At 35.8% G+C, this 25,449-nt stretch overlaps 1 protein-coding gene across 2 annotated transcripts in view; it reads right to left on the bottom strand.

Moving 5' to 3' along the window:
- Positions 1–25,449, bottom strand: part of LOC101898055 (adenylyl cyclase X E) — a 37,656-nt gene that overhangs the window by 5,177 nt on the left and 7,030 nt on the right. For both annotated transcript variants that reach the window (XM_005175176.4, XM_011292624.3), the window contains exons 2-10: positions 13,086–13,303; positions 6,573–6,713; positions 5,952–6,482; positions 5,763–5,884; positions 5,649–5,693; positions 2,607–2,751; positions 2,403–2,539; positions 2,048–2,333; positions 1,805–1,986 (exon numbers count right to left, since the gene is read on the bottom strand). In XM_005175176.4, the coding sequence (XP_005175233.1) occupies positions 1,805–1,986; positions 2,048–2,333; positions 2,403–2,539; positions 2,607–2,751; positions 5,649–5,693; positions 5,763–5,884; positions 5,952–6,482; positions 6,573–6,713; positions 13,086–13,193 (1,697 nt within the window). In that variant the 5' untranslated portion in view covers positions 13,194–13,303. The remainder of the gene's footprint in view (positions 1–1,804; positions 1,987–2,047; positions 2,334–2,402; positions 2,540–2,606; positions 2,752–5,648; positions 5,694–5,762; positions 5,885–5,951; positions 6,483–6,572; positions 6,714–13,085; positions 13,304–25,449) is intronic.

Below are 25,449 nucleotides of genomic sequence, written 5' to 3'. Positions count from 1 at the left end.
TTTTAATATTTTTGTAAGTAGCCGGCCGGGAATTCAGATTTTCTACTCTGGGCATGTCCGGCACCGGCTAACGCGAACCTAAGTTTACTAAATTTTAAAATTTTTGTATCGAACTCGGAGATGGGCAATATGGGTTCATTCCTTCTGGTGCCTTTTCAACAAAAGTTAAAAATTTTCAACGAAAATATTTTACTTCAAAAGAGGAAAGAATCATTCGATTTTGCGCAAACTTGGCCAATCCCAATACTTTGCTTGGCGCTAGGACAATAGTGGCCCTCTCCATCAAGTACCTCCCCCCACAAAGGGTCAAAATTTCGAATAATTATAACTGTTGTGAAGTCGGGTTGCCTTCAAATTTAACACATTCCAAAGATAGGGTAGAAGGAGTGGACCTCCTTCTGGCATCCCACACACAACGGGTCGAAATTTTGAATAATTATATCTCCCGATTTGTTTCGTTTACGTTCCCGAAGGAAAAAAAACAAGTAAAAAGCAGCTAAATAAGACCAAGCCGAAATTTTAATACCCTCCACCTTCAAAATTATTATAAAATTTGTAACAATTCCGGTGAATAATGTCGATAATGTCATCAAAATACCGGATAAAGGGAGGTACCGTTATATGTGGGCTGTACCAAAACGTGGACCTGCATAGACAATTTTCTGGCATAGGTTGTAGTAATCACGAGCTTCACACTCTAAATACGAAATTTGAAACAATTCCTGTAAAAAATTTGACTAAAATCATCAAAATACCGAATATCGGGAGGTTCCGTAATATGGGGGATATACGATATCGTGGACCTATATAGACAATTCTCTTCCAGCGGGTAAAGTACTCAGTAGGAAGTCATTTTGTGGATTTTTAGACAATTCTAAAAAAATGTGGCTACAATCATCAAAATACCGAATATCGGGTGGTTCCGTTATATGGGGGAAATACGATATCGTGGATCTATATAGTCAATTCTATTCCAGTCGGTAAAGTACCCACAAAGAACTCCTTGTGTAGATTTTCAGACAATTCAATTGGAAAACCGTTATATGTGGTCTATACCAAAACGTACTACAAATTGACCTGTTAAGACAATTTTCTGGCATAGGTTGTAGTACTCATTACGAGCTTCAAACTCTAAATCCGAAATTTGAAACAATTCCTGTAAAATATTTCGGTAAAATCAACAAAATACCGAATATCGGGAGGTTCCGTTATTATTTTCCAGGGGGTAGATATTCGGAAGGAACTCCTTGTGTAGATTTTGAGACAATTCCATTGGCAAATGTATCTAAAATCATGAAAATACCGAATATTGCGCGGTACCGTCATATGGGCGACATACGATATCGTGGACCTATATAGACAATTCTCTTCCAATGAACAAACTTCTCAGAAGAAACTCCTTGTGAGGATTTTCAGACAATTCCATTGAAAAATTTAGCTACAATCCTTAAAATATCGAATATCGGGCGGTACCGTTATATGGGGGACATACGATATCGTGGATCGATATAGCCCATCTTCGAACTTGACCTGCAGACAAAAGACTGATCAGTACAAAATTTTAGCTTCCTATATTAATTCAAACAGACAGATGGACGGACATGGCTAATATTTTTAAATTTTACGCTGATCAAGAATATACGCAATTTGTTAGGTCTAACATAATTATTTCGATGAGTTACAAACGGAATGACGAACTTAATTACCCTCCATACTATGTATTTGGAGTTAAGATTTCAATATGCAGCGTTCAAATCGGACAACTCTGAACATCCTCTCTAGAATACTATATTTTAGAACTTACTGAATTCTTCCAATTGGCATTTTATCCAACTCTCTGCTCATTTCCAATTTAGCCTGGGTACGAATTTGATTAAATTGCTGGATATTATTTTGCATAAAGTCTGTTGTGGTATCGGAACGTATACGTTCTATTTGTCGTTTGACACCGGCCCAGGGACGCCGATGTTCATTATATGAGGCATACTGCATAAAATGAATCAATTATTTTCTGAAATTAAAAATACTCTGTAGCATCTCTACTTACTTTGGGTGGCTTTATTAGAAATGTCCTAATATCGTGTTGTTTTAAGATTGGATCGGTACGTCCCTGCGCTGTGCCCTCTTCATACATATATTCCCCATCAAGTTCTCGCAGAGTTTGTTCACTGACATGCACTCTGCCAGCCATGCCGGTTTGTTCCAAACGATTGGCAATGTCAACGTCCTTCGACCATATATCATATTGCAGTTTGCAGGCACCCAACACACCGGACAGTATGCGTCCCGTGTGAACCCCAATACGCATGTCAATATTCAATTTACGTCTTGTTCTAAATTCGGAAGAAATTTAAATTCATTAAACATTTCATTAAGCATCTCTTTGTGCATTCCATTAATACCTTACTTCACGTATATCCTTAATCATACGCAATCCCAGGTCCACACAACACTTGGCATGATACTCATTGGGAATGGACACACCTGCCACACAATAATAACAGTCACCCAAAAATTTAATACGCAAGACATTGTATTCCTGGAAGAGAAAATGATGATAAATTTGAGATTTTGTTTCGGGGAAAATTCATATAAAATAAGAATACCTCGGAAGCTGTATCGAACCTCACAAAGAGATCGTGCAAAGTTTCCACAAGAGTTTTGACATCCAATGTCGTCGTAAGATGGGTATAATTTACAACATCTGCATAGAGTATGCTGACATTATCATGGGGCTCAATAAACAATTTTCTGCAAAAAAAAGGAAATAAGTAAAATTAATTACAGGCGGTGCTGATAAAGAAGCAAAACTACAGCCGGCACAATACAAACCAATCTGTATTCATAAACCAGTAAGGAATGGTCAAAAGACGGGTGGGACGACCACATAACATCCTACACTCCTATGCGTATTTTGTAGAGCTACCGTAACATAAAATATTTTTTTTGGGAATTTATGTGAAGCACATTATACCAACTATACAGGGTGAGATGAGAAAACTGCAACCAACTTCAGACTGCTGTCATTTCTAAGCCACTCGTCCGACAGCTATTGAAATTATTCCAGTGACAACTTATTATATTGTTTACAAACATACATAAGCATTTTGGTGAGAATTTTCCAGAAAAAAAGTTATTCGTGATGGAATTTAAGCGTGATAGTGTGATTTCTTTATATTTGGCTGGAAAACAACAAGTGGCTATCGTTAGAGCACTCCAGCATTTAAATGTGAATAAATCTTTTGTGTCTCGTACCATCACTCTTTTCCGTGATACTGGTAGCGTAGCCCGACGTCAACGAAGTGAACGGAAGAAAACAGCAACATCAGCAGAAATGGTTCGATAAGTAATGAAGCGACTGGATCGAAACCCGGGTCGCAGTGGCCGAAAACTGGCTCGTGAGCTGAACATATCGCAAGATTTCAATCGGCAAATATTGAAAAATGAGCTCTGGGTAAAGCCATTGAGATTCCAAAAAGTGCAAGAACTTACACTGCTACAGAAAGAAAATAGAATCAAAAGAGCTAAAAAGTTGCTTCGCTTGGACGAAAGTAGCGAACTGCCGAATTTTGTTTTCTCCGAATTGAAAACATTTGTTGTCCAGCAGTTTGTAAACAAACAAATTGATAAAGAGGTCAGCTGAAAATATGCACCTTCGGTTGGCCACCAGAACTCAAGTGCCGGCCATGGTGATGGTGTGGGCCGCCATAACAGCCGATGGTCGCTCTCTGCTCGTATTAATCGACCGTGGTATCAGAATAAATGCCGAATATTATCGCGAAAATATTCTGGAGGGTGTATTAAAACCTTGGGCACGCTAACATTTTGGCCGCAGGCCTTGGACATTCCAAGAGGATTCAGCATCATCGCACGCAGCACACGCCAACCAAGAATGGTTACAAAATGAGGTTCCTCGCTTCATTGTCAGCGCACAATGGCCACCAAAATCTCCGAAAACCAATCCGTTGGACAATTGTGTCTGCAGTATTTTGGAAAGCAAGGTTGGCACTAAAAAATACCAAAGTGTCGATCACCTCAATCAAGCGCTTCGCCGGGAATGGGCCAAAATACCGCAAAGCAACATTCGGGCAGCGTGTGACGGTTTCATTGGCCGTTTGAAGGCCATAATTCGGCATTTCACCACTTTCGGACAAGCAAAGCAACTCTTTAGATCTTTTGAGTATATTTTCTTTCTGTTGCGGTGTAAGTGTTTGCACTTTTTGCAATTTCAATGGCTTTACCCCGAGCTCATTTTTCATTATTTGCCAAATGGAATATTGCGATAGGTTCAGCGGGTTTCGATCAAGTCGCTTCTTTACTTTTCGAAGCATTTCTGCTGATGTTGCTGTTTTCTTCCGTCCACTACCTTGACGTCGGGCTACGCTACCGGTATCACGGTCCAATTTCGGCTGATATTACAGTATGTTTATATATAAATGGGTTAACCGACTGGTTTTGGATTACAATTGTCATATCTATTACTTATACTTCAAATAAATCCTCTCAAAGTCGGTTAACCCTACAAAAAGTTCTAACGTAAACATGGCATAACATATATTACATATAAGATGTATATTGACTATATATAAAAATCTGAACCAATCTCAATAAGTTTTTGTAGAGGTTTTTTCGAAATGTGTCTGATGTCCGGTATCAAATATCATTGTTGTGGAGTGTATATTACGCATGTGAGGGACTTTAGCATCAAATCTGATGAAACATATATATTTGAGAGCTATAGCTAAATCTGAACCGATTTTCACCAAAATTTGAAGTACTTGCTTCTGGGCTGAATTCAGTCGGAAGTGCCAAAATTCAGTCCATTTGGACTGATATTAGCCATTTGGTGCAAAAAAACCTTGAATCGGATGTAGATAGGTATGGAAGCTATATTCAAATCTGAACCGATGTTGATGTTTTTGTTGTTGTTATTTTTGAGCTGATATCTGGTACCATTGATCATTGTTCTGGAGTAATGGGAGACATTGCTATATCTGAACCGGTTTCCACCAAATTCGAAGTACTTATTTCTAGAATGAATTCAGTCGGAATTACCCAAATTCAGTCAATTAGGGTCGATATTAGCCATATGGTGCACAATATACCTGATATCAGATAAAGATATATGTGGGACCTATATCTAAATCTGATCCAATCTCCATAAAATTTAACCAAATACCAAATATTGTTCTTGTGGAGTGCATATTACGCATGGGACCTATAGTTATATCTGAACCGATTTTCACCAAGTTTGATGTACTTGCTTCTAGACTGAATCCGGTAGGATGTGCCAAAATTAAACCCGAAATCGGTTGAAGACCTATAAGAGCTATATCTAAATATCAAATAAATAACGATTATCACCAATTTAAATAAGATTCGGCCTTGAGTCATACAAATATTGTTTAGAAGATTTCATCTCAATGGGATAATAAATGCGACCTGCATTTTGTTCACAAAAATACGTCGACAGACGGACTGACATGCATAAATCGACTCAGAATCGATAAGGCCATCATCTTGTGTTTGTTGTTTTATCGGTGGTGATTGATATGAAATATGGCGTAGCGCGTCCATTCCACTTTGCTTCTAAAAATTATTGTTTATTTTGTCATAAACAAGCTGTTATTGTTTAGCTATTCACTTACTCGGCTTCCGGTTGACGCCAACGTCTGATAGGTTCCGGTTCTTCTCTAAAAGAAATATAAATTCCAAACAAGATAAGTAATTTTACAAAACCCATCATTTTCGCGTGTGCTTACATCAATACTTGCGTGTGTGGTGATGAGCGTCTCTTGGCTCTTTTATATTCCAATCTGGCTTTGACATCATCTTCAATTCTGCTAACAATGTGTGACGGGATTATACTTAGCAACAGACTGCGCTGTAATAAGAAAATAAAATTAACTTCTGATTAACATAACTGATGAAAATATTGTTTTCAGCCTTACTTCCTCCTCCCTGGCATGGCGCAACAACAAATTCTCCTCGACATACTGGCGTCGATCCAGAAATGTTGTACGTATGGCTATTTCCTTCATCATGCGAAAATATATGCCCAACATGTTAATCGACATCAGGAATATACCCTCCGTTATCAGTTTATTCACATCAACCCGATATGTGCCATCCGTGTGTTTGCGATATGTCACAAAGGCGTAATCGATCAGATAGGAAACGGTCACCGCCATTCCCAGCATAAACGCATGTACATTGTCGGGCAGGGGCATGAATATATAGACGGCATACAATATATAACTGCCATAGGCCGGACGCAATATATCCAAATTGATGACAGCATGATAGACAGATATGCCAATATCGGTAAGTGCCAATATACAAACTGCCAGCCAGGACGTGACATACATTATCCATGTATATCGTTTGACGAGCTCTGTGCGAAAGTTAAGCGCCAGAATTCCCCACACCAACAAAGCACAGGTGAGATAGGCAAAGATATCGGTTGACACATTGCTGAGATTCTAAAACGAATAATGTGTAACAGCCGAGGCATATCAAGCGGACGGCCAATCTTCAGCTCCGATTGGCGTGGTTCAACGCACAATACTCACCTCAATCGTTGACAAGAGAATGATGGAATGTACACCGACAACCAACAGTTCTATGATGACAAATAGCGATAGGTAGCTGACACGCAATCGCTGCATATACGATTGATAGAATTGTTCCAATTCCAGGTTGCGACATTGATTCTGAAAAAAATGATTTTTGATTTTATATATTTTAATCTTATGTGAAATAACATCTGAAAAGTTAGTGGAGTTTGTCGGACATTGTATCAAGGTAATTATTTTTTAAAACTCATTTAATGTATTTCTAATATTATGAAAATGTTAAATATTTCTAAAATTTTGCCCTATTAGATCACACGACATGTCGTGGCGACTCAAACACACCGGCAATGCGTGCACGATTTTAAATAAGCCTTGAAATCCTACATCATACATAGTACGGAGGGTATATTAAGTTCGTCATTCCGTTTGAAACTCATCGAAAGAATAATTATAGACTGAACTAAGTATAAACAGGGTGAGAAAAAAAAGGCAACAAAGTCAAACGCCATAATTTTTATTTATTTTTTTTTTTTAATTTTATTGAATGAAGCGAAAAATGTAGAAAAGAACATCAAATTTTAAAATAAGCTTAGATTTGTTCGATTTGGTCACCTTTAGCACGAATTATAGCCTTCAAACGGCCATGGAACCGTCACATGCAGCCCGAATGTTGCTCTGTGGCATTTTAGCCCATTCCCGGCGAAGCGCTTGCTTGAGGTGACCGACACCATGGTATTTTTAGTGCCAAGCTTGCTTTCGAAAATACTCCAGACACAATAGTCCAACGGATTGGTATCCGAAGATTTTGGTGGCCATTGTGCGCTGGAAATGAAGCGAGGAACCTCATTTTGTAATCATTCTTGGGTGGCGCGTGCTGAGTGCGATGATGCTGAGTCCTGTTGGAATGTCCAAGGTCTGCGGCCAAAATGTTTGCGTGCCCAAGGCTTTAATGCACCGTCCAGAATATTTCGCGATAATATTCGTAAATTTCTCACCAAATTCTAAGTCGATTTAGCGATGTCCGTCTATCTGTCTGTCCGTATGTCTGTTGTAATCACGCTATCTTTCGAACGAATTGAGACAGAAGGCTAAAATTTTGCACACATGTTTATTTTTCCAGTACGCAGGTTAAGTTCGTAAATGGCCCATGTAGGTCCACGTTTTCATATGACGGTACCTCCCGATATTCCGTATTTTGATGATTTTAGCGACATTATTCACCGGAATTGTTTCAAATTTAGCATTTGAAGTTCGAAATGGATAGTACATCCTAAGACAGAAAATTGTCTGTGCAGGTTCACGTCTTCGTATAGCCCCCATATAACGGTACCTCCAAATATTCGGTATTTTGATGATTTTAGCGTCATTATTCGCCGGAATTATTTCAAATTACGTATTTAGAGTTCGTAAAGGGAACTACAGTCTGTGACAGAAAATTGTCTATGCTGGTCCAGGTCTTCGTTTAGGCCCCATATATCAGTACCTCTCTATATTCGATATTTTGACGAGTTTGGGTACAATACCCACCGAAATTGTTTGGGATATCGTATTTGAAGTTGACAGAAAATTGTCTATGCTGGTCCAGGTATATATAACGGTATAATATCCGATATAACGGTACCTCCCTATATACGATATTTTGATGATTTTTCCTATATTATTCACCGTTTATTTCAAGTTTCGAATTTGAACATGGTAATGGCTTATGACAAACAATGCCTATGTATGTTGGGGTCCACGTCGTATAGACCCCAATATAACGGCTATATTCGGTATTTTTAAAATTTTAACAGAATTTTTTAAGGATTTTATTTTTTGAAAAATTTCAAATTCGTTCCAAATGGTGGAGGTTATTTAAAGTTTGGCCCGGCCGAACTTCCTGCTTTTTAACTTGTTTATCATAGTATAATTCAATGACACCCAAAGAAATTAATATTCGTGCTTTTTCATGTTTCTGCCACAATTTGACATTTCGGAGTTTATGTCATATAGACGTACATCCCACATCTGCGTTTCCAACCAATATTCTCTTGGGAGTTTCAAATTCAATAGAATACCAAATTTTCTTTTCTGACCGCACATTGTTTGGGAAAGTGGACTTGGGGGTTCACTAATGTGGTAACTATACTCAAATAAATGCCTATGTGGACAATTATCTGTAGGATGATTCTCTACGCTAGAGTAAAAAATTATTTGATTTTCTACGCCCTTAGAAACAAAGATGCTAAATAAAGGCTTAACAAATGAAAAAAAAGTAAAGAAAGTCTTAAAGTCGGGCGAGGCCGACGAGGCCGTAGAGCTCCACATTAAAATTAAAAGTATGGGAGAATTCAATCATACACGCTATGATTATAATTATAATTTAAAGTTCAAAGGACTAAATATGCCGAAGCATTTGTGTCTTTTAAATTCGGACTTGTATTGCCCATTTGGTGCACTATTAATTTGAAATCGGATAAAGATATATATGGAAGCTATATCCAAATCTGAACCGATCTCGATAAAATTTGGCAAAGATATTTCTGAGCTGTATTTGATATATTTCCCTGAATATCGTAGTTAGGGAGTGCATTTTACGGTTGTGGATAATAAATATAACAAATCGGATGAAAAAATATATAGGAGCTATGACTATATCTGAACCGATCTCCACCAAATTTGACATACTAGCTTCTAGGATCAATCCGGTCGTGAGTGTCAAATTCCATCCCATTTGTACATGTATTTAAATGAAAGGTACCGAAATAAGTCGGACGACCATAATTTCGACGTTAACCAATTTCAACATTGACAATTGAACAAATTCTTTTTTTGTGTGTTGAAAATAGAAAGAAATAATAGAAAAAATGTGAATGTTTGTAATTGGAAAATAAAAAAAATGCGCGAATATTCAAATTTTATTAAATTTACAAAGTCATTAGTGATAGATTTAAAGATATGGACCTGGCGTATTTGAGTAACCTGTAGTATTTGAGTCTTATTCAACAAACACTCTGCGATGGCGATTTCACTGAACGGCTTTGTTTTATTTTTCTAACGATCCCCGTTTTTTCCACCTTCCCCACCCATTACTTTTCAAGTTCTCCATTGTTTTATCAAACCAAAACAAAAATAATCACAGGTTAGTTTCGTATTTCTTTGTTTGGTTATTCCTTATTTTGCTAAATGCTCTCGTCAACAAATTTAAAATCCCACCAAATCCAAAATATTTTTTTTATTTCAAAAATTGGCATTGACTTCACAGTTATAAAAGTAGGGCGACCGACTATATGATACCCTACACCACTATGCTTATTTAGTAAAGGTCACGTAACAAAAAGGTTTATATTGGGGATTTATGTGAAGTAGATGATACCAACTATGAACCAAATAACATTACTGCGTAGTGCATGTTATGACTTCAATAAGGATTACATTAAACAATTTTTATTGGAGCAATAGATATACCCGACCGAGTTTCACTAAATGGTAAAATTCGGTTGAATATGAAAAAATCAATTCAATTTGGGCTGATCTTACATATATCGGATCGGATGAAGATGTATATCGAAGCTATATAAAAATCTGAACAGATCTCTATAAAATTTGCTAGAGGTATTTTCGAGCACTATCTGATGCCCGGTATCAAATGCCATTGTTGTGGAGGGCATATTACACATGTGAGGGACTTAAACCCCAAATAGGGTGAAACATATACATGGGAGCTAGAGCTATATCTGAACCGATTTTCTCGAAATTTGGTCGGATGTGCCGAAATTCAGGTTATTTGGAGAGATATTAGCCGTTTGGTGCACAATAAACATGATGAAGCATATATATAGGATCTATATCCTAAACTGATCCGATCACGATAAAATTTAACAGAGATAATTTTGATCTCCATAAGTTAACTGGTACCAAATATCGTTCTTGTGGAGGGTCTATTACGCATGTGAGGGACCTATATATATATATATATATATATATATATATATATATATATATATATATATATATATATATATATATATATATAGGCATATAGGATAGCTCCTATATATATATATATATATATATATATATATATAGGAGCTATAGTTATATCTGAACCGATATGGGGTCTATGTCTAAATTTGAACAGATCTCAATAACATTTGGCAAATGCATTTCTTAGCTCTATGAAATATAATTTTTGTGGAGTGCATATTACGAGTGTGATGGTGGACACACGGACGAATCGACTCAGGAATTGATTTTATGAAGATCCTCAAAAGTAACTATGGGTCTATCTCGCGCCCTTCTCCATGTTACACATAACTGTACAAAGACATAATACCCTTACCACTATGTGGTGTAGGGTATAAAAATCTGTTGGAAACTGTGGCTAAAATCATGAAAACACTGAATATTGGATACAATATAAGGGACTGTACGAAAATATGGATCTATTAAAATATATATTTTTTTTTTCGGTTTTCAAAACGATTTTTTATACCCTACAACACTATGTGTTGGGGGTATTATAAGTTTGATTGGGCCAGAATTTATGTAACACCTCGAAATATTGGTTTCCCATATAGGAAAGTATATATGGATCTTCCTAGCTCGCCGAGCTGAGTCGATCTAGCTATGTATGTCCGTCCGTCCGTCTGTCCATGTTAATTTGTAATCACGCTACAGGTCGCAATTATGGCCCGATCCTTACGAAATTTTGCACGAAGGTGGGGTTAAGGTCAGAATAGAAGCCTATTTCTTTTGGAGATGATCGCCAAATGTTTAGGGGTTGAAATGGACCAAATACTGAAAAAATTTCGGAATTTCGCATGTAGCTAGAGTTTAGGGCGGGGAAGAAGCCTACCAATTTTGGTGGCCATCGGATAATATTTAGCGGGTAAAATAGACCATATCTTTTGTGTTGAAAAAATTCAAAATTTTTCATTAAACCGCGAATATTTTAAATCCCGGGGAAATCACAAAGCCATGACAAGGTTACTTCTGATCTTTACATTGATGTTAACATCCAACAAATCGGATATATAGCAAAATATGTTCGATATATATGTCTATCAAAGAAGATAGGCTTGAAAATCTCTTATATGTCGAGAACGGCTGAACTGATTTCGACAGTTTTCATTAATTCAAAATGGCCTCTTGGCAGGAAAGAAAAAACGTCTAAAAAAATCGCATAAAAATATTTCTCTAAAGATGAAAATATTGATTTTGTAAAATTTTCTCATATTTTTTCAATTTTGTCATATTTTTGGCATATTTTCATTTTGAATTAAAAATTTGGTAATATTTCTACAGCTAACAAAGCTAAGTAGTTAGGATATCAGGATATCACAGATCTCATTTATGGCCCGATCCTTACGAAATTTTGCATGGAGATAAGATGAGGGTCAGAATAGAAGCTTACTCTTTTTGGAGATGATCGCCATATATTTAGGGGTTGAAATGGACCAAAAAACTGCAAAATTGTCAGCAGGTCGTAATTATCGCCCGATCCTCACGCACATTTGAATGAGGGTTACCGGACATTACAAAAGCCAAGAAGTTTTGGATAGCCATCCAAAAATATTCAATGTGTGAAATAGTTTGCCACTTTTTGTAGACAAAATACGAAAATGTCCATTCCAGTGACTTTTTGGAGAATTCACAAATACAGAAAAGACTCACTTCTGAATATTTCGTTAACGCTGATTTCGTGGAAGAATATAGTCAAAATTCTGCATCTCATATGGATGCGTTTCAGTCAAAAACCAATAATAAATGTTAATCTTTTGCCACTTCTGGGAGATTATAGGTCTTTGGGAAATATTGGTTCCAGATCTAGGAAGCCCATTTACGTGCAACATCTACCAATAAATTGGAAATGAGCAAATTCGTTTAAGTTGCTATAATTCGAAAATTAGAGAACGAAACCTGATGGTTTTCTGTTATGATTTGTCACATATCTTGTGGAATCCTTTCGAGTATCTCGCCTATATAAACTGTACGATTTATTATAGTGTTGTAGGGTATTCAACGGTCGGCCCCGCTCGACTGTAGCCTTTGCTTACTTGTTTGGTAATACGGTCGTACAAGGCATTTTAAAAATAGATTTAAAATTTGAAGATTTCAATTTTTTGACTTTTTCGTTTTAATTATATACTCAGTAACGGCACCGTTTACTTACACGTATCAAAGTATTATATAAATTCAGTAACAAAATGTTAAGTCCGCAGATATAAGTTGTTTTATTTTTCAAAGTACTGCTCTAAAAATACGTTAACATACAAATTGCTATTCGGGTTAAACCTGATTATAGATCAATCACAATAAATTTGGCTATGCAAAACATACATTTAGTTTACTGTCATTAGGCACTTATCATAGTTAACACGCGTGGTTTTGTTTTTTTTTTACGCGTACTACAAGATTCAAGAACTTATCTGATATATATTTTTATATGCCTCCTTTCATATCGACACACACTTTGCGTTGCTATTGATAAAGTAATAAGTGAAATAGACATTAAATTTTTGCACTCACCCTTAAGAAGCCCCATTCCCATTTTTTCTCATTAATCAAGGTATCGTGACGGGTTTCACTGCTTATACGGCTGATACACTCGGTCGAGTCTTCAAGAAATGAGTTCATAGTTTTTTTCTTGACCGCTTTTCTTTCAAAAGAACACCTTCAAGAAACCAAAAACGTCTTCTTCGTGTTTACGGACATTAAATCAAATGATTAACATTTTTGATTGCGAGCTGCAAAATTATGATGGTAGTAAATAAAATGTTAGCACAAATTTGTTTTTTTGACAACACTTTTCTGTTATATCACAATAATTAGTTTAAAATATTTTCCGCATTTCCATTGTCTCTTTCTCGGCGAACACAAGAGGCAATGTGCAGTTTAGTTCTTTATAAGGCACATGTAGCAGCAATTTGACAATTTAATTATTTTTATGTATTGTATTGTTTTTTTTTTGAGATATTGTGAAAAAATTTTATGCTCTAATAATTATTTTAAATGTACTTTTTATTATTATTTATTTTATTAATATATATTTCAAATTTGACACTAATAAGTTTTTTTATTTACATCTCTATTTCCTTCTTTATTTATTTATTATTTACAAACAATTAAAAAGGCAGGAAAGCAAAAAACATTAAGCTCGGCCGGGCCGAACTTTAAATAACCTCCACCTTAGGGCAATGGAAACACTAGAACCAATTATGACCCACAAATACCAATTTTTAGACATATTCGTGGGAAAATCTGGCAAAAATCATCAAAGTACCGAATATCGGGAGGTACCGCTATATAGGGCTGTACAAAAGCGTGGACCTATGCATACAATGTTTCAGCGGACGAACTAGGACCCATTATGACCTACAAATACCTATTTTCACACAAATCCGTGAAAAAAGTGTGGCAAAAATCATCAAAATACCGAATATCGGGATGTACAGTTATATGGGGTCCATACCAAAACGTGAACCGATATATCTCCATTTCAATACCAACCATCCCAGACACAATACAAATTATTCTGCTAAATTTTGACGCTTTACGTCAAATAATGTGGGCTGTATCGTGATTTCAACAGACAGACAAACAGACAGACAGACGGACAATGTTAAATCGTCTTAGAATTTTATGCTGATTATGAATATATATACATTATGGGGTCTACGACGAATATTTAGGGATGTTACAAACGGAATGACAACGTTAATACACCCTACTTTCCAAGGTGGAGGCCAAACTTTAAATATCCTCCACCATTTAGAACGAATTTGAACATTTTCAAAAAATAAAATCCTTAATAAATTCTGTTAAAATTTTAAAAATACCAAATATAGCCGTTATATTTTGGGTCTACACAACGTGGACCTACATAGGCATTGTTTGTCATAAGCCATTACCATATTCAAATTCGAAACTTGAAATAAACGGTGAATAATGTAGCTAAAATCATCAACATATCGTATATAGGGAGGTACCGTTATATCGGAGCTATGCGAAGACCTGGGCCAGCATAGAAATTTTCTGTCACAGGCTGTAGCATCCATTACGAACTTCAAATACGACATCTCAAACAATTTCGGTGGGTTTTGTACCTAAACTCGTCAAACTACCGAATATAGGGAGGTACAGATATATGGGGCCTATACGAAGACCTGGACCAGCATAGGCAATTTTCTGTCACAGACTGTAGTTCCCATTACGAACTTTAAATACCAAATTTGAAACAATTCCGGTGAATAATGTCACAGACTGTAGTTCCCATTACGAACTTAAATTACCACAATGTCGCTAAAATCATCAAAATACCGAATACAGGGAGGTACCGTTATATGGGGGCTTTACGAAGACGTGGACCTGCACAGATAATTTTCTGTCTTAGGCTGTAGTATCCATTTCGAACCTTAAATGTCAAATTTGAAACAATTCTGGTAAATAATGTCGCTAAAATCATCAAAATACCGAATATCGGTAGGTACCGTTATATGGGGGCTATACGAAGACGTAGACCTGCACAGATAATTTTCTGTCTTAGGCGGAATCGTTTCAAAGTTGGCATTTGAAGTTCGCAATAGATGCTGCAGCATAAAACAGAAAATGGGCCATGTAGGTCCACGTCTTCGTATAGCCCCCATATACCGTACCCCCGATATTCGGTATTTTGATGATTTTAGCGACATTATTTACCGGAATTGTTTCGAATTTCGCATGTGAAGCTCGTAATGGATACATCAACCCATGGCAGAAAATTGTCTGTGCAGGTCCACGTCTTCGTATAGCCCCCATATAACGGTACTCCCTATATTCGGTGTTTTGATGATTTTAGCTACATTATAAACAGATCTTTCTTCAAGTTTCGCATTTAAATATTGTAATAACTTAAGACAAAAGTGGCCTATGCGGTCCACGTCGTCGTATAGGCATTCGGTATTTTTAAGATTTTAACATAATTTTTAACGGATTTTATTTTTGTTTTTTTTTTTTTTTTGGAAATTGTCAAATTTGTACTAAATGGTGGAGGGTTTTAAAAGTTCGGCCCGGCCGAACTTACAGCTTTTTTACTTGTTTTAATATAATACTTGTCGAAGCGATATCATGCACCATATAGCAATGTTATTTGGTATAAAAATTTAGTGGTGGTATGATCTACTTCAGCTAAATTCTTTTGTTACGGGAGCTCTACTAAATACGCATAGAGGTGTAGGGTAGCATATAGTCGGCCCGCCCGACTTTTGACTTTTCCTTACTTTTTTTTTTTTTGAGATCTTGCTTGGAATTTTGCTTGTAAAAAATAACTTAACTAAAATAAGAAAAAAAAAAACATTAAGTTAGGCAGCCCGGAACTATTAATACCCTCCACCATTGGTGAAGAAAACATTTTTATATAAAAGTATCAGAATTCAAACGTGTTCCACTTTAAACAACAAATACCAGTAAGAAGTTCTACATAAAGAGGTCAGCTGAAAATTTGCACCTTCGATTGGCAACCAGAACTCAAGCACCGCCATGATGATGGTGTAGGCCGCCATAACAGCCGATGGTCGCTCTCCGCTCGTATTAATCGACCTTGGCATCAACATAAATGCCAAATATTATTGCGAGGAGGGTGTATTAAAGCCTTAGGCACGCAAACATTTTGGCCGCTGACCTTGGACATTCTAACAGGACTCAGCACTATCGCTCTCAGCACGATGCTATTTCAGATATTTTTTGCTTTCATTCAATAAAATTAAAAAAAATAAAATTATGGCGTTTGATTTTGTTGCAGTTTTTTTTTTATCTCACCCTTTATATAATTTATGGGGTCTACTGTGGATATTTAGCTAGGTTACAAACGGAATGACAAATTTAATATATCCTCCTTTTCAAGGTGGAGGGTATAAAAATATATATTTTTTTACTATCAGCCACTGTGCCTATTTAGTGGCACAATTTTTTTTTTTGTAATTAAATAATGCACATAATAATGTACATAACTGATTTTTATTGACTTCTTTCTCTGTGTATTTGTGACGTATGTCAGAAGTGGAAGTTGTGTTCTTCACCATCAGTTTTTTATTTTATTTTTATTTTTATTGATAAATAATGTTGGCGTATGATAGACATCGGCAACAACAACTCTGAATGCAAACACTACTAGAACAACACAACAACATTTAAACACTTCAAATAATTTGTAATCAGCCAAAGAATAGGAAAGAATTCCTTTCACATACAACTAAACGCAATAACAATGTGGACGTTTGAAATGTAAAGAAAACAGATTACGAACTCTATTTAACTTCTCTTTCGAGTAGTGTTGCCATTTTTTTATTGATTTTGAATTTAATACTCTTCCGGTATGTTTGATAAAACTTGTCGTTTATAAAAGACAAACTGTTTATAATCGGTTTTTTTGTTTTACTAACACATTCTTACTGGGTGGAATGTTTTACTAACTGTATAGAATTTTTTGAAAGAGAGTGCATGATAACATTTTTATACCCTCAGCCATATGGCTACAGAGGGTATATATCATTTGATACGGTCAAAACGTGCCTAGTCGAAATAACGGTTTTAGACCCTAGGTCTCTTTGGACCAAATCCGTTTCAGAACATTTGGAGTCGATCTAGCGATGTCCGTCCGTCCGTCCGTCCGTCTGTCTGTCTGTCTGTCTGTCTGTCGGCTGGTGCGCACGATAACTCTTGAAGGGAGTATCCGATTTGGTCCAAACTTGATACATCGTAATATTTTTGTCAAACTTAGATCGAGTTCGGAGATGGGCAATATCGGTCCACTCCTTCTGGTACCTCCCCCACAAAAGGTCGAAATTTTCAAAAAATTTATTTTTTGCACAGAAAGAGAAGCGATAAACCGATTTTGCCCCAACTTTGCAAATCTTAATATTTGCGTCAGTGTTAGGTCAAGTGTGAAAATGGACAATATCGGTCCACTCCATCAAGTACCTCCCCCACAAATGGTCAAAATTTTGAATAATTACAACTCTCATAATATGTGATGTAAGAGTCCGATTGTCTTCAAATTTCACACATGCCAATATTTATGTTAGCCCAAGGTCTGATGTTAAGATGGAATATATCGGTTCATTCCTTCTGGTACCTCCCCCACAAAGGGTCGAAATTTTAAATAATTACAACTCTCATAAAATTTGATGTAAGAGTCCGATTGTCTTCAAATTTCACACATCTTAATATTTATATTAACCCAAGGTCTGCTGTTAAGATGGAATATATCGGTCCAGTCCTTCTGGTACCTCCCACACAAATGATCAAGATTTTCAAAAAAAATAAAATATATAAAAAAATATATAAAAAAAAATATTTTCTGCACAGAAAGAGAATCGATAATCCGATTTTGTTCCAACTTTGCAAATCCTGATATTTACATCAGTTCTAGGTCAGGTGCAAAAATGGATAACATAGTTCCACTCCATCAAGTACCTCCCCCACAAAAGGTCGAAATTTTGAATATTCATCACGCTCTTAAAACACTTGAACACGATTCCATTCCAAAGAATCCGAAATAAACATCCAGTTCTCTTCATATTACACACGTCCCATTATTTCTACTAACTCAAGATCTGGTGTGAAGATGGGATATATCGGTCTACTCCTTCTGGTACCTCCCCCACAAAAGGTCAAAATTATGAGTATCCATGAAGTTCATAAAACGCAAAATTATCATTCGATTCTATTCAAACTAGGATGATGTATTTTATCTGTATTAGATGAAGTGTGAAAATGGAATACTTCGGTCCGCTGTATCTGTTACCTGACGCATATTTCCATTTTCCGAAAAGGTGCACATACCTCATATAAAGTACAAGCAGTAGTCGATATAGTCCAAATCTGTCACGTTCGTAACTCAAGGCTGAGGGTATACATCTGTCGGCAAAACCGACTGATACTATTTTACTTGTTTAATTTTCAGACAGAAAAGGAAAAGATTTATGAATGCACCTTAGGAGTGTTCGTTTACTCGATAATTTGTAAAAAATATACTGGATACTGTTTGTTTACCCAAAAGTCCAGTAAGTAAAACCGAAATGTGGGAGACATTTTTGATATTTGAGTTACTGCAAGGTTGCAAATTCTTACCGGGAAATTTTATCCAGTAAGATTTATCTAATAACGTCAGCTGTTCAATAATTACTGGTTTTGTAAAAAATAAACAAAACAAAAAAAAAACAAATTTAACCAAGAAACAAGTAAAGAAGCTGTAAGTTCGGCCGGGCCGATCTTTGAATACCCTCCACGATTTGGAACGATTTTGGTAATTTTCAAAAACATAAAATCCGTTAAAAATTCTATTAAAATTTTCAAAATACCGAATATAGCCGTTATATTGGGGTCTATACAATGTGGACCTACATAGGCATTGTTTGCATAAGCCATTACCATATTGAAATTCGAAACTTGAAATAAACGGCGAATAATGTAGCCAAAATCATCTAAATACAGAATATAGGGAGGTACTATTGGGGTTATAAAACGTGGACGTGCAAATGTAAATTTCGAGGTGTTGCAAACGGAATGACAAACTTAAGACACCCTCCATACTATGGTGGAGGGTATAAAAACAATTCAATGTATTAACAATAATGGATAAATAAAGCGTAAGTATTATTTTCATGTAGGTGTCATCAATATCATGGAAACGGCTTTTGTTTTATACCCTACACCACATAGTGGTAAGGAATTATGTCTTTGTGAATTGGTTAGTAACATAGATAAGCAAACGTGATAGACCCATATTAACTTTTAAGGATTTTCATAGAATCACTTTCTGAGTCGATTTATGTAGGTCGTATTTATTATGCGACCTACATGAAATTTTCCAAACAATATTTGAAATTGGTGAGAATCGGTTCAAATTTAGATATAGCTCCCATATATATCTTCAACCGATTTCGGGTTAATTGTGCACAAAATGACCAATATCAGTCCAATTTTTGGAACATCCGACCGAATTCTGTCTAGAAGCAAGTACATCAAATTTGGTGAAAATCGGTTCAGATATAGCTATAGCTCCCACATATATGTTCCTTCAGATTTGGTGTTTAAGTCCCTCACATTCGTAATATGCACCCCACAAGAATAATATTTGGTACCATATATCATTTACATCCCAGAAATATCTCTGTCAAATTATATCAAAATCGGTTCAGATTTAGATATAGCTCCCACATATATTTTCAACCGATTTCGGGTTAATTGTACACAAAATGGCCAATATCTGTCAAAATGAGCTGAATTTTGGCACATCCAAACGAATTCAGTCTAGAAGCAAGTACATCAAATTTAGTGAAAATCGGTCCAGACATAGCTATAGCTCCCATATATATGTTTCACATGCAATAATACACTCCACAACAAATATATTTAAACCAGACATCAGATACTGCTCGAAAATACCTCTGCAAAATTTTATCGAGATCGGTTCAGATTAATATGTGGCTTCGATATACATCTTTAACCGATTTTACGGTTATTGCTCACCATAAATGTAATATCAGCCCAAATTTAATAGAATTTTTCATAATCAACCGAATTTTAACATTTGATGAAACTCGGTCCAGTATATCTATTGCTCCAATAAATAAAATATATATTTTTATAACCCATATGCACAATACAGCAATGTTATTTGGTTCATAGTGGGTATGATCTACTTCATATGAATTCCCAATATAAACAACTCTACTAAATTCGCATAGTAGTGTAGGGTAACATATATTCGGCCCCGGCCGACTTTTGAGCTTTCCTTACAGGTTTGTTATGAAAATAAAATCAAATAAACTGCATCAAAATCTATCTGATGATAAAACTTGCGCCAAAGTTGTTTTGATGAATCAGCTGTTCTCTCTCTCGAGAGAGAGAAGAAATCGTATTTTTTCTCAATAACTTTTTACTGAGTAAATGTTATTGGGAAAGTAAACGGACGAACCAATTGTAACAATTAGATGTTGTCAAAGGTAAAATTTGAAAAAATGTAAACACATGTTTGCTGAGTAATTTCATGCAATGATACGATTACATTTTTATACCCTCCACCTTGGAAAGGAGGGTATATTAACTTCGTCATTCCGTTTGTAACATCCTTAAATATTCGTCTTAGACCCCATAAAGTATATATATTCATAATCAGCATAAAATTCTAAGTCGATTTAACGATGTCCGTCTGTCCGTCTGTCTGTTGCCCACATTATTTGACGTAGAGCGCCAAAATTTAGTAGAGCTATTTGCATTGTGTCTAGGATGGTTGGTATTGAAAATGAAATATATCGACCCACGTTCTGGTATAGTCCCCATATAACGGTACCTCCCAAAATTCGGTATTTTGATGATTTATGCCACATTTTTTCACGGATTTGTCTGAAAATTGGTATTTGTAGGTCATAACGGGTCCCTGATCGTGTGGCAAAACATTGCATGTATAGGTCTACGTTGTGGTATAGCCCCCATATAAAGGTACCTCCCGATTTTCAGTGTTTTTTTTTTCGGTTTTTTCTTTTGCCACATTTTTTCACGGATTTGTCTAAAAATTGGTATTTGTGGGTCATAATGGTTTCCAGCTCCGGTGGCGAAACATTGCATGTATGGGTCCATGATTTGGTATAGCCCCCATATAACGATACCTCCCGATATTCGGTATTTTGATGGTTTTTGCCACATTTGTTCACTGATTTGTCTAGAAATTGATATTTGTGGGTCATAATGGGTCCTAGTTCGTGTGGCGAAACATTGTATTTATAGGTACAAGTTTTGGTGTAGCTCCCATATAACGGTACCTCCCGATATTCGGCATTTTAATGGTTTTTGCCACATTTCTTCTAATGTTTATTTTACCCTAAGGTGGAGGGTATTAAAAGTTTGGCCAGGCCGAACTTAATGTTTTTTTTACTTGTTATACTCTCCGCCATGGTATGTATGGAGGTTATATTAAATTCATTATTCCGTTTGTAACTCATCGAAATAATAGTTTTAGACTCAACAAAGTATATATATTTTTGATCAGCGTAAAATAAGATAGGAAGCTGCATGAGAAATAAGATAGGAAGCTAAAATTTTGTACAGATCAGTCTTTTGTGTGCAGGCAGGTTAAGTCCGAAGATGGTGCACGATATCGAATGGTCCAGATATCGAATGGTTCCCATATAACGGTACCCCCGATAATCAGTATTTTGATGATTTTAGCAACATTTTTCAATGAAATTATCTGAAATTTTACACAAGGAGTTCTCTCTGAGTACTTTATCCCCTATCGTATATCCCCCATGTAACTGTACCTAACGACATTCGGTATTTTGATGTTTTAGTCACATTTTTAAATGGCATTGTCTGAAATTCTACACAAGGAGTTTCTGTGAGTACTTTACCCCCTGGAAGAGAAGGATACTACAACCTATGACGGAAAACAATAAAGTGGATGGAGACGTTATATGGGAGCCATACCAAAACAATTTTATATTGCAAATATTTTTATCTATTGCGAGTCTTAAATACCAAACTTGAAATAGTTTCGTGGATAAATGTGACTAGGATTAAAAAATACCGAATATCGGGAGGTACCGTTTTATGGGTGCTATTCCAAAACGTGGACCGTTTCGTTTTCAATACCAATCATCCGTGTCACATTTTAAAGCTGTGATTAAGCAATAAATCCTTATAGTGTGGGTTAATCCGGATAAAATTTGTATCTAAATGCGCTATAAGCGCACTATTACCTTGTTTGTTCTATAGTGATTCTTTTTTAAGGGATTAATTGTGTTTTGAGTAAATTGGAAAGGAATCCATTGATTAATACGAATTAAGACGTGTTTATGAAGATTTATTTAAGGTATACGCAATGGAATAGACAATTTAAATCGACTGGGCTTTCAAAAGCATTTACAACATAAACGAACGTTTAAATACCATTTAACATATGTTGTGTTTTAATAGTCATCGTTCTTGAGCGATATCCAAAATTGAAAATCAACGGCAACACTCCCTTTGACGTCTGTCCGTTCAAGAAGTAAACAACGAATCAAATCGTCAATAATCAAATCAATTGTTTTCCACAACTGTCGTTTGCTGATAATGAACAAAATAAAAGGTGTAGTGTTTTTTTTTCTCTCCCTCTCTCTCTCTTTCTTGGCATGGGCAAGCAAAGCACATGAATGGAGATAACTTTCCATTGTTGTTTTTTTTTTTTTCAATAAATTTTTATTAAAGTATTTGAAAACATTCGAATGTAATTAATTTGTTAAAATATCTAATTTAAAATGGGACTGCTGTAAGGGCAGCAGAGCGATCGCGTATATAAAACGACAACTTCCGTGTAAGATTTTGAAAACTGAGTATAAATTCCTCATTGTGGTCTTTAATACTATCTCTATTTATGTATTTTTCTTAGGTGGGATATTGTTGATTGCGACTTAATATCTAATGTTTTCAATTACCACTCCTTCGTGTAGTATATTTGTATAAATGATATATTGTGTGGGCTTCTGTCTTAAGAACAATATCGTGTTACATTTATTTTAACCTTAAACCAATTTCCCTTGGTAGTTTTGTGAGTATTTTTTTTTTTTTAATCAAGCCGAATTCTCCCAAGGTTAACAGAAACAAAATATTGGCACATGTCGGGTAAATGCTAAAAAAGAAAGCGAAAGCATAATGTCATCAGAGTCATACTTCCGAACAACATTTTGATGTAGAAAAATCTCTTCTTGTAGCAATTATCTTCCGGTTCAAGAAATGAAGGATAACAACTAAAAAAGCAGCTAAGTTCGGACGGGCCTCTCAAATGAAAACCGTGCATAGACAAATTTCCGTCATAGGTTGTAGTACCCATCACGATCCTTAAATATGAAATTTTAAAAAATTCCGATTAATGATGCAGTAAAATTATGAAAATGACGAATATCAAGAGGTAGCTTTATATTGGCGCTATACTAAGACGTGGACTTCCATTCCATTACGAACTTCAAATAAGAAATTTTAAAAAATTCCGGTAAATACTGTGGATCAGTATACTAAGATCATCAAAATACTGAATATCGGTGGGGTACCATTGTAGGCGAGGTATGTGATATCGTGGACCTATATAGACAATTCTATTCCAAGGAACTCCTTGCGTGAATTTCTAAACAATTCCGTTGAAAAAAATTGGCTACAAACATCAAAATACAGAATATCGGAAGATAACGTTATATTTGGGGCTATAAGAAGACGTGGACCTACATGTCAATTTTCGGTCACAAATGGTAGTACCTGATAGGAACTTCAAATACGAGATTTGAACCAAATCCGGTTAAAAATGTCGCTAAAATCAACAAAGTACCGAATATAGGGAGGTATCGTTATATGGGGACTATACGATATAGCCCCCATATAACGATACCTCCCGATATTCTGTGATGATTTTAGCGACATTATTAACCGGAATTGTTTCAAATTTGGTATTTGAAGTTCGAAATGGATACTACAGCCTAAGACAGAAAATTGTCTGTGCAGGTCCACGTTTTCGTATATCCCCCATATAACGGTACCTTCCAATATTCGGTATTGTGATGATTTTAGGGTCATTATTCACCAGAATTGTTTCAAATTACGTATTTAGAGTTCGTAATGGGATCTACAGTCTGTGACAGAAAATTGTCTGTGCAGGTCCACGTCTTCGTATAGCCTCCATATAACGGTACCTCCCTATATTCGGTATTTTGACGATTTTAGGTACAATACTCACCGAAATTGTTTGAGATGTTGTATTTGAAGTTCGTAATGGATTCTACAGCCTGTGACAGAAAATTGTCAATGCTGCTCCAGGTCTTCGCACAGCCCCAATATAACGGTACCTCCCTATATACGATATTTTGATGATTTTAGCTACATTATGGACCGTTTATTTCAAGTTTCGAATTTGAATTTGGTAATGGCTTATTACAAACAATGCCTATGTAGGTCCACGTCGTATACACCCCAATACAACTACTATCTTCGGTATTTTTAAAATTGTAACATACAGGCATGTCACAGAATGTAAAATCGTTCAAGAGTGAAAACGAAAACGGTTTTAGCTTCTCTAAAAAACGGAAAACGCAAAAATTTTGCGTTTTGATATCACTTTCAAAAAGCAGGGTGAAATTGAAATGTTTAGTGATTTTAACGTAAAAAATAAACAGAAGACACATACATTTAACAGAAAATATTGTATTAACCAAATTCTCTTAGAATGAACATGTTTTTGGAATTTATTTTACAAAAAATCTATTATTTTTCTAATCCATGATGAAAACGCAAAAAAATATGCAGAAACTCGTCAAAAACTGTTTATTTAATTTATTTTATACTTTAGAGGCAAACACCGAAACGTTAAACAGGACAAAATTTTTATCAATTTTATGGATAAACATCACGATATTGCCAGGGGCTATGTAAAAGGTGATAAGGTTGTTGTTGATTCTCTATGGACGGAATTGACAGCTTTGCTGAATAGTTCAGGTCCACCAAGTAAAACCTGTAAAGAATGGAAGAAAATTTGGTCAGATTGGAAAGGAAATGTTAAGGCGAAGATGTGCCATAATAAAAAGGACTTGCGAGGAACTGGTGGTGGTGATATCAATCAATATGTTTTCAGTGAACACGAGAACAGTTTAATCAGAATTTGCGAATTGTATAAAAGCGTCGATGGAGTTGGTGGTGCAGTAAGCTTTGCGGATTTTGTTCTGAAAAAGAAAACTTTGATTCGGCATCATCTACACATATTCCAAGAACTCGAAAATCAAGTCAATTAGTTTTAAGTGAATCTGAAAACGAAGAGCTTAATTTTTCACCCTCAACTTCAAAGCAGACCACTTCGATTTTAAATAAAAAAGATAGACCAAGATCATGCATT

This window comes from Musca domestica, unplaced genomic scaffold, assembly GCF_030504385.1.
Source record: "Musca domestica strain aabys unplaced genomic scaffold, Musca_domestica.polishedcontigs.V.1.1 29, whole genome shotgun sequence".
NCBI lineage: Eukaryota > Metazoa > Arthropoda > Insecta > Diptera > Muscidae > Musca > Musca domestica.
This window is presented reverse-complemented; position numbering and strand designations above follow the sequence as displayed.